Source organism: Octopus sinensis, linkage group LG1, assembly GCF_006345805.1.
Source record: "Octopus sinensis linkage group LG1, ASM634580v1, whole genome shotgun sequence".
NCBI lineage: Eukaryota > Metazoa > Mollusca > Cephalopoda > Octopoda > Octopodidae > Octopus > Octopus sinensis.
This window is the reverse complement of record NC_042997.1, coordinates 14,964,577-14,980,014: the sequence shown is the minus strand read 5'-3', so window position 1 is coordinate 14,980,014 and position 15,438 is coordinate 14,964,577. Positions and strand designations below refer to the sequence as shown.

Below are 15,438 nucleotides of genomic sequence, written 5' to 3'. Positions count from 1 at the left end.
TAGATTTCGATTATTGCAACACACGCGTCAGTAACATAGCATTATCACGTGTTTTCTCGTTCGATATGTTATTTAAAATATTGATTTCTTAAACGATGAAGATGATAATATAAATATTTTTTTTTTTTTAAAAAAGGAAAAGGCTATTCATTCATCATTATGACTTTAATAACTGAATGTCATACATAGATCCTGCCTTCCCCTGCATAAAAAAAAAAAAAAAAACTTCATAAAACAATCATTGTTTTTGCAAGATATAAGTTGGCCTAAAGGAAGCAGGAAAAACTGCAAACAATTGATTCTTTTGTTCAATCTATATTAAGCGCAAGTTCTGAGAGACAAAAATGTTCCAACAGTGTTTGCTGACAGTCGTTTCTCCTTTCCTTTCTCTGTAACGTTAGATATCGAACACACAGATATATTCAGCCAGTTTGCTGCTGCTATTCACTGCAGTGATGAGACTATCTTTTCGTTCGATAACTAATGTCAGTGAGCGGAAGGGGAAAATTGCTGCCTGTTTTGTCTATCGTGACCACCCCTTAAATTTTGGCAGCTCCATATATATAAAATATTCATTTCCCTAAAAAAAAAAAAAAAGACTCTCTAAGTTAGAAAAAAACTGAAATGAAATTAAATGCTGATCAATTTAAACGGGAAAGCAACTTAATTCCTATGTCCATTTATCTAAATTTGGAATTCCTTAACAGCTGTGGGGTTTGAGGAGCTATCACACATTCTAATAGAACCCTTTTTTTATAGTCTAGAACGAGGGACTATCAAAGTAGACACCGAACATTTATTGTTTTCTTTTATACATAAACTGTAATACTCACCTAGGCAACACTGTCACTGTTAAACCACTTCCCTATTCATGACCTATTGAAATACTTCTAAAATTTAATCTCAACGCACAAACTGCGATTTTCGTTCAGAAGGTAGTAAATATTTTTGTTATGCTCATGTCAAACAACTATATACGTCAGCTACATATAATGTAAACAAGCAAATTGCTATAAATTACAAAATATAGCAAATATTTGAAACAACAAAAACTTTATAAAAAGGGGGAAGCATAGTTGTAGTAATGCTTCGTAAAAACGTAGTTACAGGGTTCGATTCTACTGCGTGCAATAGAAATATTTTCTCTAGAATTTTCGTAGTCAAACCTGTTGTGCGCTTATTTTTACGCCCCGTTGCATCAACCGGATTATCATAGCCATTCCACAAAGTATCAAACTGAAATAATTACTGGGGGTAGTTATTAAAACTCTTGAAAGCCGTATTCAAGCATGGTCTTCGTATCAGTCTTTTAAATCGATCTCTGTACTTGAACAATACTTTTTCTTTTATCCCATCTTGGAATGTAGACTCAAACGAGCTCAGTATTGGTGTCTTATTGGTCCGTTACGAGTTTTGTTTTACAACTTCTCTTCACAGGAGCGTAGCCTGGGTTTTCTCGGGACCCTGTACTGTAGCCAAATTGGCTTAGGAATAGTCCTCTATCCCACTTCCTCCAGTGCGACCTGCACATCTCACTGCTATTTCCTTTTCGCTGATTCCCGAAGAAAATATATATAAAATTGGTTCGACCACTCATTCATTCCAAGCTGACGAAAAGGCCGTGTTCTAACCACAGGACCAGAATCTACAGCAAGATGAACTACATGCCTGTATATTTATAACCCATGTAGTGGTATACGATTCAAGTGAAACTTATAGGTGCTCATGCTACAAAATTTTAAGAGCAGATTTTCAGAATAGGACTCCATATTCTTGTAATCCTTTTCTTTAAAAAGACAATCTTTCGGTATTCATACATGACGTTATGTGTGTTCAATGTACGACACACCTAAATTCACATTTGTTTTTACGATTCGTATATCTATTTGTTTTATGTATATTTTGACCATTTTTTCCCCTGCGTTTCTTGAAAGTTTCACACACACCTTACCTCCTGTCTTTGCAAGTCGGCGGTATATGTGTATGTATGTTTTTGTTTGCGTATGTGATGTATTCAGGTATATGTGCATATGACTTCGTTCAAAGATAATGTCGGCAACGTCTGGGGGAAAAAAAATCCCGTAAATTGAAGACATGATGCCATGTGCGAACGCAGAAATATTGCTCTTAAACAAATAAAAGCAGTAGAAAAACTTCTTTACCACTTTCGTTTCTGCAACAGGCAGAGCCGTCAGAACATAAGCCTCCAGGCGGAGCACTAGACTCCCTAGACTTGTAAGGTCCCGAACAACTGCCTTTTGCGCACCACGCCTTAAAGTACTAACAGTCGGACCATACAACTGATCGAGTAAGTGGTTCATGGATAAAAGTGGCAGTACATTGGTAAAAGCGTTTGTCATAGGATTTCCATAAACTAGCTCAAGATTAAATTTATACAAAAGAAATGATACGGATCATTTCGGTTTGAACGGCAGTTTTTAACATAATTTCTAGGTAACTAAAAAATTTTAAACTTTGTATACTGGTAGAATATGTTTATAAAACATATTTTCCTCTTTGCTTTGAGAAAATTCTATAGTTTGTAAGATATTTGTTGCTTTTTTTTCTTCAATTTCAACCAATCAAATACGTCTATTGAGGTAAAAAAAAAACATTCTGTGCCGTATGAATATGTCCCTCGTTTAAGAAACAGATTGGGTTTATTTACATTTGTGAAGAAAAAAGATACCCTTCCCCCACCCCTAAAACAGATTGAAATGCAATAGATCGATAGTAGGGTCATAATTATGGGTGACAATTTCATATGACACCGCTAGAAAAACTGCCGTTCAAACCGAAAAGATCCAATGATACAACTGTTACAATAGTGCATATTCAATATTACAGCATTATATAAAAACTCGCTTTTGAACAAAATTTAGCGATATATTTTTGCAGAGAATGAATGAAAGTAATACAACTTTTCAGTTTTGTCGCCCCCTTGATAAGTTTAAGCCTGCTCATTAAAGGCAGTGCAGATAAAATTCAGTAATTGCCCTCGTGTGTGTAAATGTCAGTTTGAGAGCCACTGGTTTAAAAGTACTGGAGCTCAATTCATTATTTGTTTCAACATTCCGGAACTTAGTTTTAAAATATAAATACTAGGAGGAAAATAAAGACTAACGCAATCCTTATTAAACTTGCTACAATTAATATTTCTAAATTGACGGCCCTTGAGTTTAGTGCAAACTCGACTGTGGTTCAAACCAGTCTACTTTCCAATCATATGGTCTTTGGTTCGCTTTCACTGCACAGCATTTTGGGCAAATGATTTCTGCTCTAGCGCAGGCAACGAAAGTTTTCAGTGGATTTCATAGATGAAAACTAAAAGAAACTCATCTTGTCTATGTCCTCACCAATGTTTGACAACTGGTATTTATTTTTCTGGTGAGTCACTCATAACTTAGCGATGTGGCAAATAAAACCGATGAAATAAATACTTGAGTCGATTTGTTCGACTAACCCCTTCTAAAAAGTTTTCTTTCCCGTTTTTCTTGGTGGGCGGGTAGACTCTTGGCGTACCTACATAAACAGTCAACTCGTGAATTTTCCGAAACTTCTCACCCCAATCTCGGGAAAAAAAACATTTTCACTACAAATTCCGATATTATCGTAATCTGAAGTTCATTTGTAGAAAAAAAAATCCATTTTCCTGGAAGTTATGAGATAAAGTCGGGGAGGAGGGCACAGTTGTGTGTGAACTTGATAGTAAGTCATCACTGCAATAACGTAGCTGGGAGAAGCAGGATATTAAGGTTTTTCACTACGTTTTGTCAAGCAGTTAACAGAATTTGGATGGTGACCGGTTAAGATGCATTTTATTTTCATTTTCTGAAGACGGAACTTAGTTATTTTAACTTGCAATGAAAAGGTTTTTTGTTAGTGGTGAACCTTAAATTATTTTTTAAAGTTTTGAATATTTTGTGAACTCGCATAGCCAACTGAAAAGCCATCAGTAACGACTAAAAAACTTTCGAAGTGAAATTTTTCTGTGAAATAAAGTTAATGCAATGCAGACCTTAGATTTGTCCTTGTGCTGCCATGTCATTACCTGACATAATTGGTGTTGAGTGGCGGACCTATCGACAATTCCCAAGCCACGACACTAAACATTTCGTAGATTCAACGTTCCAACATAACGTATAGAATGAACACAGTCTCAAAATAGTAAAATTAGCATGCATGGTACGTCAATATTTGAAATATATTTACAGAACTACCTGGTGTCAATTATATTTGTAAAATTCAAATGCATAAAATACCGCAATCCGTTTAATACTTGTTTACTAAGAATATCAAATACACAATACAATTTTAAAAAATTACAAATCCTGTATTTTTCGGGGGTTTTTTTTTTTCATAGCCGATTAACGACCGTTTATCTTATTGGTGAGCAGTTGTTCAGATTGCAAGAATGTTCCACTGCACACCCGATCTCGTTTGTATTATATAAAAAAAAAAAAAGCCGAAATCCATAACTCGAGGCATAAAACTGACCAATGGCGTTAATGTTTTAAGTTATTTCGTTTTATGATCAGAAAATGCATACTTAGCAATGCCCAAGGAGAAGTTTCAAATGAGCACTACTTTTCTTTCAAACATTTCTTAGGCTTCCTGTTTTCAAAGGCAGAGATTACGACTAAACATTAATGCCAATTGTTTACGATAATTTTTCTTTGTGGTAAACGGAAAGAACATCGTTTTCAAATTTTGGTTGAACTCCACGTTACAAAACCATTCCACTTTGATTTGTAGTCATTGCCTATTATTAACGATTACTTGTTTGTCTGATTCATTCAACTTCGGATTTCTGAACATAAATGGCGGCGATCAGGGTCACCTATTTTCCGCCATCGGAAGATCGCTATATTTTGGCGATTAACTATAATTCTAAGTGATCTGATACTGCCATTTTTCTCAGAGCTCACTCACAAAGTCATCAATGTGCATGGAAGTTAATACACGTGCAAAAAATGTTAACATGCAACTTATGACTTGAACATTAAAGTAAATTGATTGGAAGTGACATCTCACTTCGGAAAACAATCACGGAGCGAACTGGTGAAATCCCTTTTTTTGTAATCAGAACTCCCTTTGTGTCGCATCCACGGGCACCTATTTGTACATTAACCTTCCAGTGATATGTCAAGTATTTCAGAAAAAGCAGCTGAGGTGTACCGTTCCAATGTACTATACTGAACAATGAACACCGAGAAGGCTATTTGATGGCTTGCATGTCAATACATGCTAATAGAACATATTTACACGTGAGCAAAGCAATCCAGCATTACTAGAAAGAACCGATGAGAAGCGGCGGTGTTTAGTTTCATGTTATAAACACAGCACTGTCACTTCCGATCACATTACTCTCTTATAAGCCCAGGTTAATAAAAAAAAATTAATCACATATTTGGCAAACCAACTATCCAAAATGTGTGCATATATTTTCTCCGCGGAGGTGAATACATCTTAAATGAATGCCAAAATATTTTTTAAAGTTCGGGAGTGTGTGGGGTAAGTGAGAAATTTTTGTCGGCCACCAAACAAAGTAACTGCGTAATGAAGTGGAGAAAAAGTCGAGGTCCCTATTCTCAGCTGTCACAGACATTGCGGATCTAGAATTTCAATGGCACATTCAAAAGATTTGTCAGCTTGTGAAAAAATTTCCAGTCTATGTGGTCGACTGAAAACGTTTAAAAAAAATTTTTTTTTAAAAGTCGTGCAGTGGAGTAAGCTAAAATCCCGTGAAGAATTAAAAATTGGATTGGCCGTAAGAAAGATAACTTAGAATTATTTTGTTTTTGGTTTGCAAGATTCTTTATACGAGTTCGTGTATTGAAGCATATTCTGTTGTGTCTGGGTAGAGTCATTTTCTTTGTGCCTTTATAATATAACACATTCACCGGTAAAATTTCCACTTTTTTCTTATTTTCCTAAAATTTTCGTTGCGTCTTGCAACCTTTAGGAAAATATAAAAGTGGAAATTTTACCGGTGAGTGTGTTTTAAGGCACAAAAAGAAAAGGATTCCCCCAGACAACTTAAAATTTAATTACTCCAGAAAGTGTCACACACAAAAAACAAAAAAACAAAAATGTAAACAAGCCTTAATTATTTTGAAATCCCTGGGAACTGGGACCCCACCAAGATGTAGCTTGGTTTTTGTGCTGGGGTTAAACTATAATTTAAAGGCCATGGTTTGACGATGTGAATTTTCAGAGTCCCCTCCCTCCCTCCTTTCGCGAGCGCGCATTTTCTTTTTGTCATATTCGTATAGAGCAAGTAATAGTTTTACACCTATTACACTATTTTTCTTTTGTTTCTTTGCTCTGGTGAGGCGGCTCGGAATATTCACGATGTGAATTTTCCGAGTTCTCTGCCACTCCCCTTTCGCGAGCGCGAGTTTTTTTTTCATATTCTTTTAGAGCAAGTTGTTTTACACCTATTACACTATTTTTCGTTTTTTTTTTTTGTTTTTTTTGCTCGGGTCAAACGCGTTTGACCCCCTTCGTTATATTAGTTCAAGTGTGCCGCAAGTGAAAAGGTTGCGGAGTACTGTGATATACTAACTAGTAGAAACAGCAAACACAAGTGTAACATAACATTCTATCAAAACGGATTGATTATACCAATCATCCAATACAGAGTTTATTGATCCACACACAATTTTGCCCAGACATATTTACACAGAAAAAAAAAAAAAAAAAAATAAAGACGTAGAGGAAATATCTTCGCTGTATCGAAGTGGTGTCGGAATAGTTCCTTAATTTACAATTAATTTACCTTTCATTTCATTACTATTTAGTTCCAATCGCAAATTAAAATTGGTGATAAAAATTCAACTTCATAAACTTATAAAAAAAAAAGAAGATTTTTTCAAAGATAATAAAAACATGGCAGTATTTTTGTACAAGAATATATAACATTCTACAAAAGAAAAAATTATACAAGATCTATTAAAATATTAAAATTCAATAGACCCTATATACGGTCGTTATCAATGACAAAGGAATTTCAAGAATTGCTTATCTTGATTCAACTATAAGAAATTTCTTCAGTAACTATTGCATGTTACAATTTAAGTTAAAACATGAATTTATATCAAATATAAACATTTGTATCAAAATATTTCATAGATTAAATTTATTTCTAAAACAGATTGTACTTAAGAGCTTTGTGCTTGAATATTAAGCTTTTACAACGACGTTAAATTGAGAAAATGAACATACGAGTGCAGTATAGTAATAAAAAAATGTGATTGAAAAAAAAAAAAAACCAATGGGTTGGAAAATAAATTTACAAATTTTACAGGATTCCCCACTAATACATTTGCTTAGATTTTCATTGTGTTTTCCCACCTATTAATTTTGAAGTGAATATCTTTATCTATCGCATATTTAAAGTCCAATTTCAAATTAATTCCTTGCGATTTAATTAAATGTTCACGAGGGTGGTTCTCCCATTTAGTCACTTGTGATTTTACAAAATCTTTGGATGCACAAGTCTTTCGGTTAGTTTCCGTTTTCTGTATTTTACCGGTTCCTGGCCTTTGTTCAGAAATGATTTCGTCAAATGAATGAGAATATTTAAAGTTCAAATTCCGATTATAATCTTTATTTAGTCTCGGGTAGTGCGTTTTGGACGCAGAACTATATAATGGGAAACTCTTGCGTCTGATTGATGAAGCAGTCGACGTTTTGCTTACAAAGAAACCCCTCTCAGCATCAAAATGTTCCGTTGATGCAGTCACAAAGTTACAGTCTGTTGCAGGATATTCCGAAAACGAGTTTTCTGGAGAAGAATTCTTAAAAGACAATTTTTGAGACACACAACTTTGCCGGCGCAAATATACAAGGCTATTCATTCTTTTTGTTTGATCTCCGATATCTGAATGACTAATTTTGGCATTCAGGATTCCTGGTAAAGTATTTTTAGGCGTCTGTAATTCTTCTAAACTAGTCAAGTTTTGTGATTGAGTTTTCTGGTTGGTTCTGTTGCTAATATATACATTATCACTTGGGCTTTCCATGATTAAAGTCGCTCTACTTACTTGAAGTTTTTCTGGAGAATTCATAGTGGCGGAATGATTACACGAGCTAAGGGTTCTTCGACGTAAGTTCTTCGAATTAAAATACCTGGAGTTAGCATTTGGAGTTGAACGATTTTCAAAATACTTGATTAGAAATTTTACTGAATCTGTTTGAATACGATTAAAACCAGTTTTGTTACTATTGTTAGATGCATTACCATCGCATGACTGCCTATTCTTCAAAACTGCAAAATTCTTAGTAGGAATGCTTTTCGAAGGAGTCTTTAATTTTAATTGCTGCTGGTTTAATTCGATTTGGTTTGAGTATCTCGATTTCGAAACATTAGGATAGTTCAAATTAGCTTCAAATGTACAATTCGCTCTCGATTTCATGACCGTTTCTAATTGATGAATATTGAATTTTCTTTTATGCTTTTTAGTTGCCAGACCGTTGCTAAAGCATTCCTTGATTTCAGTTGGGACAGAAAAGTCATCTTGTGGGAAACTATTGCCGTTGATGTAATGTTTCTTCACAAAAAGCTGTGAACGTTTATCCCATGGAAGACAATTACTAAAATATTCTAAACACACACAACAAAAACTAAAAATATCAGATTTTAAACTTGACTGCTTTCTCAGTAGAGTCTCTGGTGACATCCACCTCCACGAATCGTCAGTGGTCCAATTTACTTCAGTTTCCTTAACGTGCATGTACTCAAATTTACTTAGCTTCACACTGTAAGTATCCATAATCTATGAACAAAAATTATAAAACAAAATAATTCAGGATTTAGTTGTTTACATTGAGTAAAAAGAAATTTTGCATACTAAGAAGACGGGTAAGCCAAGTAAATGACGAGTGGTTATTACTTGTATACATTTTCAAATCATGACTGGTTCAAAATTTTCAATTACAAATCCTTTAATAAACGTGATGTACTCAGGCAACTTTAGCTGCTGCACATACAGGAAAATATGAACCAACTAGTGATCCTTTGCGCAAGTCGATCAGCTGGGGGAAAAAATCCCGCCGGCTTAAAAACGAATGACGATACGTTTTCTCCTAGTAAAGTGAATTAAAATTAGAAAAAAAATGTGAAACCGAGAAATCTAGTAGAAGAATTACGTTCGTGGGGACTGACAAGTTCTACAAACTGAATACAGGGTCAATCGTAAAATTTCTATGCGCAAAACACTGCATTGAAAAAGGAAAACTGCAACCGAAAGTTTAATTCGGAAAATTTTTAAGCAAAAAAAAATTGAAACTAAAACATAAAAAAAAATATCGGTCAACGAACTACGAGTTAGGATAGGTTGAACATTTAGTAAATAAAACTTCCCGAATAGTAAAGCTATATATATAGTACAATTATAAATGAAAAACATTTGTAGTACTCACCCGAATAGCATGAGATGTAATATTTCTGTGTATAAAACCATTTTGATGGAGATATTCTAGTGCATAATAAATCCGACGCAAAAATATGAAAATGTCGGTTTCTGAGAATGTAGCATCAATTTTATGGAGACAAATATACAACGAGCAATATAGAATACTTCCATTCAGAAAATACCAACTCTCAGTTTGGAGTGTATCAGCATATTTCAATTGACAGATGGACATGATTAGGACGAATCCTTGTTGAACAAGTTGTCGTATCTCGATATTTTCTTTGGTCATTTGTTTAAATGGAACTAACGTTAGACGTCGAAGACATCGTGGCTAAAAGAAAATGCAAGATACGTCGCATGAGAGTTTTGTTACCAACTAGCAGTATCGCCCGGCGTTGCTCGGGTTTGTAAGGGAAATAACTATATAAGCATTTTTAGAGAGTTATAGCCAAAAAATAGCAAAAAAATTAATTAAAAGTCGAAAAAAAATGGTAAATTTTTTTTTAAATCGTTGACTCATCGTAGACATTTTTAGAGAGTTACTTCCCTTATATAATAGCGAAAAAATGCATTAAAATGGAAAAAAATGGTAATTTTTTTTTTAAATCGTAGACTCATCGTAGACGCGCGCTAATACCCAGAAGGGCTCGATATGAATCACGACTATAAGATACCCGGTTTTGGTTAAACTGCACCGCAAAATGTGGGAGTAGTTAGGAATCTAAATCGTAGGAGACAGACACACAACCTTACTTTTATACATAAAGATATCTCACGAGGGAAATGTTAGCAAGATTGTTAGTGTCAAATTGTACTGCATCTATCTAGTTGCGGCGCTTTTCGTTCCGAGATCAAATCCCGCCTATATTAACTTTGCCTTTCGCGATCGATAAGCATTAATATAGTACTTAGGTAGACTTTGGTGAATAACCTCCCAAAATTGTTATTCTTGATGTTAATAAAGAAATCAGTTAATCTGCGCCCGTTCAGAAAGAAACGTTGACAAGATTAACTGCATGTTTTACTGTACCACATTTGAAGTAAGATTGTTCCAAGTTCAGATGTACCGTTATCAACTTGAGCCCAAAATTGAGAACTGAAGTGCTAGTATCATACTGCGGTCAATTTAACCAAGACCCTGCATTATTCATTTCCTGAACTATAAGTAGGTTCTAACGTACTCAATATAAGCTAATTAAATTTGCACTCCTTGCGAGAAATAACTGACAAAAGAAAGCTGTAGGATACAATCACGAAATTCCAATTAAAATTAATAAAAAATTGAGGGAGTTTGATCTTTAGCAGTTCGATAATTGGGAGTTTTGGTCTTGTTAGACCTTATCAGCGAGGCATAGTATAAGTGTAATATCTTAAACTAGGTACTTTTTTGCGATAACACTAGATGCTTCTGATTACAAAAGTTGAGCTCTTCTCCATTAACGCTTTATATAACCTATTTCAAAGAAAGCTTATCAGATGGGGAGTCATCATTCGCTAGTTTAGCTAACAACAGATTAGATCATTAGGTAAGGAGAACTAACCGAGATGTGATGAATAGAAATGAAAAACTCAAGACCCAATAACGATCGGGTGAACAGGCCTCAAGTCACAATCCTTTGATGGGCCGGTATGCGAAATCTAGTTGCATCATTTGAAGGCCATACAACTAAGCTTTTTAAGTTAAAGAGGACTCAAAGCTACTATGATAGCCTTCATGACTGACTTCCAAGTATCATAAGTCTTAAATAATAAAAAAAAAAAAAAAAAAGCCCCTACATGATTACTAAGAACTATTAGAAATAGCAGCGTAACTTCATTCGAATAACGTTTTAAAAATTACCGAAGGAAGTATTGAATAACCTAGTCCCCAATTTATTGGAAATACAAAAGAAACATTTTGAAATATTTGAGTTATAAACTTTCGTTTACCCGCTTCATTTGATTCTCTGTGTAGTATCCAAATATTTTTGTTTCTTTAATTTCTGAAGAACATGAAGTTAAGTTTGACTTTTCAGTGGTAAGTTGTTGGTTTCCCTTTCCCGATATGTGAATGAAAATTTCCGACACTTTTCTCTGAAACTTTTCTTTATTGAACCTGAAAAGAAAACATTCCGTAAACGAATGAAAAATACTTTATAAACTTAAAGAGGATATTCTTCTAAGGGGTGGATTTAGCTTTTTCAGCAGGTTAAAAGAAAGGGATATTATTGTTTAAAATGTAATTGTCTCAGCTGTAATAATGAAGTTCAGAATATTGAGATATATATATATATATATATATATATATATATATAAAACAAAGATAAATATAGACAACACTTACGGCATTTTCAATTCTGTCACATTCAATTATATATTCTTCAAAATGTTCGTTTATATAGTTTTGGTCAGAATATATTTTAAATCACCTTTCACTGGTTGGTTATCGAAATAACAAATCAGAAAGCATTACGATCGAACAGATTATTGGGTACTCTGAATTATGCAAATATATACATATTCGAGTGTCATAATGAGATTTGTCTACGAGAAGAGCAGCACTCCTTATCTCTTAAAATAAATCTTTTAGAGGAAGAATCTATTTACGAATTGCAAAACATTGTTTAGCCCTGATTAAATAGACAATGATCAAAGACATTTAAGCAACGATCATGCCATCTTTATCCAGACATAGTGTTTTTAAGACGAGATTATCCAAAATGTTCTTTTTTGCAGACAATAAAGTGTGACTGGGAACAAGTTTGGTTGCTATTTCTAACAGGTTGAGCTTCCCATAACAACTTTCCCTTTGTTGTTTCTCAGATCAGTTTTGATAAAGCAGACCTATAGTTAAAGGCGTTCTAGCCGTTACAATCCTGTCTCTTTTCTTTTTTTTTTTGTGTGTGTGTGTGTGTATTTGCGAATATATATTAATATATATATATATTTATATATATCCAACGTATCGTTCGTACTTTGAAAGCAGTAGGATTTGTTTTGAGGGAGATTTGGTTGCTATTTCATTTAAGTCGAACTACCATGTAAGGGCTCTTTATGATAGGTGATCCTCTCTACCTGAAATCTGATTGACACCTGTGTTCATAATTTATAGTAACTTTGAAGATCTATTTATTTTAGAATCTTTATTTTGAATTGCTCTTTTGCCGTTGGTCATGTCGATAAGTTATTTGACTTGCGATAGTTAGGTTTCGATGTATATTTCTCCAAAGTAACTTTATGCCCATGAACTCCGATTGGCTGTATGCAAATGAGTTTATAACTGGGCCCGTCCACACAGTTGCACATAGGCACTACGTTACTTTAGAGTTCTCTGTTGTATACAGCAAGAACACTGTATAACTGACAAATGTTTTGTGGGCATTCTTGTGAAATCTTGTAGAAGTGATGGAAAAGGGAGACTTCAACAGGCTGACTTTCTTGCCTTGGGTGCACTATATAAAGACAAGGGATGCCCAAACCAGTATGGTCCCGTTCAAAACACTGATGAAATTTTTTACCCCCCCCCCCCTTTATTAATGAGAAGACAAAAATAAATTTACATTCCTATAATTCTTCTTTCTTTGCTGTGATGCCAGGCAAACTTGTAAAAGTTTAATTGGATTAAACATGATAGTTTACTGCTCCCTCTTCAGTCCTCACAGCCCCCAATGCTATCAGAGTCCTGACTCTCCCTTATGAGAAACACTGACCTAAACGACCCCTAAATGCATATGAGGCTCAGCAAATAAGAAATAGCTTGAAAAAATGGAAGAAAATCAGGTGAGGTAATGATCATAATTACAGAGTATTTAATGAGTATTCTGGCTGACAGAGAAAGATTTGCCTACTATATTTTCTCAGTTGCTGTTTTAGTGTTCTAAGTATCTTCATGCGTGGCATCGCGGGCTTGGAACCAGTTTTGTGGTTACTTGTTCCATGTTACTCACTATTGCTCCATTTCTTTTATCACTACCACTTTTTTAAAGAAATTATCTCCATAAGATACTGATTGCTGCAAGCGTTTTCCCTCATTCCGCTATGTCTTCAAGTAAAGACATGATTGTTTTAACTCCTTTACCCTTTTCAATCCTAAGAAAAGTAAAGTTGATCATCCACTGATAGATACGGATGATCACGAAAGTTCAAACGATTACATTTACCATTGTCGTTATTGATCGAGCAGACTGTCAATTTATGGAAGGAATAATAATTATTATTAGTACTAGCAGTATCGCCCGGCGTTGCTCGGGTTTGTTTTGACCCTTTAGAATTGGAATTTTTGAAAAGTAAAAATTTTGCATTATGTAGCTTGTTATTCTCTTTAAGTGAACATTTTTCTGGTTGAAATACACCGAAAAATGGCGACGCAGTAGTCAAAAAATCGTAAAAAATAGGGATTTTCATAGAAATAAAGCACCTTTTTTGGTGTAAATAATTTTTGGTCTTAACATGGTCCGATTTGAATTTTATCTTCTACGGAATGAAGAGCAAGCCTTCTTCTATCATACTCTCAATTTTGGTCAACTTGCGCTGCAGGGTCTCAGAGGAAATAGTGTTAGTTGAAGGCTACCAAACCTGCCATACACAGACAACTTCAGCTTTATATATAGAGAGATTTACACTATGGCATCGTTGAAGACTGGGTCTTTTGATTTTTTATATGTCAAATTCCTGGCACTAACATCTATCAGTTCCTCTCTAAATTTTGGTTATTAACTGCACGTGTCTCTCCTTCTAATTTCTATCTACTGATAAAAACGCCTAACCAAGTGGAAGTTAGATTAATCTTAGAGGAGACTCATAGTTTTATGATTGTAATGTTTTGATATGCAAATCATTCCACATAGATACACTAGCGGGATTCTCACTTTCCAAGGGTGGTTAAACTATTGAAGCTAAAATATCAACTGATTCCACAACAGATCAGTTTGAAATAAACAGGTATTTCTCCTTTAATTTTGCAGATACTTAAATTACAAATATTTTTTCTTGAAGATGACTGGGTTTTAAAAAAGTTGAAAATTACCATTATATGAATGTCTGAATACAAAAGCATATAACATGTTAGTAGACATATCAGGAGGAAAGTGATCTATATTTAATTGCTTGTCCTGATAGGAGTAGCAACCAGATCTCCCTAAAATCTCATCTTACCATTCTAAAGGAAGAATACATTAGATAACATGATATCTAGGTGCACTCTATCTGAATACAAGATGGGAAGGTGATGGCAGGAGACAGATTTAGATGAAGATAAGCCAGAAGCTATTCCACTTGAGAAACCTCTCTTTAAAGGCCTATGTTAGTGCTAAAAATATTGCATATCTTAGCTGGAGATACCTTTGATTGTGAGACCCTAGGTTTCAGCTGCCAAGCCTATAAGTAAATGTGGCATTGTTCATTGGTGGAATGCTTGTTGTTGTACAATTGCTCAGACAGGGCTACCCAAAGGGTTAAATAAGTACAATATATGTAAATGGAAAGTATACAGGATTGTATACTTATCTGTCCCACATCCGTTTCCTTTTGCTACATATCTCACTTCCTTCGAAAGCCTCTTCAGAGCTTTTTATACTTTTTCCATCTCCATCCACTCCACCTTCCTACTCTCCACTGAGTGCATCTTGTAGGCAATGGTCTTCTTTTCCATATTCACCATAACCCTTTTCAGGGGTGATAACTTTACATCACTGCCCACCCTCTGTGTCATCTTACACAGCTCCTTCAGTCTAGTTAGGTCCACTTCCCTTTTCTTTACCTTTGCAAAACTCTTTACTCTTTCCAGTTAGGTCCACTTCCCTTTTCTCTACCTCAGCAAAACTCTTTATTCTTTCCAAATGCTCGTCCATTCTGTTTACCGCCTTCACGAGCTCCTCCTTTACTGAGGATAGTTCATACTCGCTAAGGTCCAAATACATTCCTTTCCACTGGTACAACACTCACCAACAAACCACTGCCAAGCAGCTCAAAAACTTCTGTCCATCTTGTCAAAAATCAACACAGCGAATAAACCGATGCATGCGCATAAGCATGCTACTTA

General features: G+C 34.7%; 1 protein-coding gene across 1 annotated transcript; it reads right to left on the bottom strand.

Annotated features, from left to right (window-relative positions):
• Window positions 1–7,073: 7,073 nt before the first annotated feature.
• LOC115218991 lies at window positions 7,074–11,779 on the bottom strand. Its single transcript, XM_029789032.2, has 4 exons — window positions 11,743–11,779; window positions 11,349–11,514; window positions 9,427–9,750; window positions 7,074–8,780 (listed from the first exon to the last, which is right to left on the bottom strand). Exons 1-4 carry the CDS (start codon window positions 11,745–11,747, stop codon window positions 7,332–7,334), a joined length of 1,944 nt encoding a protein of 647 aa, XP_029644892.1. The 5' UTR covers window positions 11,748–11,779; the 3' UTR covers window positions 7,074–7,331.
• Between the last annotated feature and the right edge of the window lie 3,659 nt (window positions 11,780–15,438).

What these genes read in the sequence shown, in the direction of transcription:
- LOC115218991 (XM_029789032.2), bottom strand. An exon ending in CAGAGAATCAAATGAAGCGG is followed by an intron (nt 9,751 to 11,348) that starts GTAAACGAAAGT and finishes ATTTTCTTTTAG; the next exon opens with CCACGATGTCTTCGACGTCT. An exon ending in TTACATCTCATGCTATTCGG is followed by an intron (nt 8,781 to 9,426) that starts GTGAGTACTACA and finishes TTTTGTTCATAG; the next exon opens with ATTATGGATACTTACAGTGT.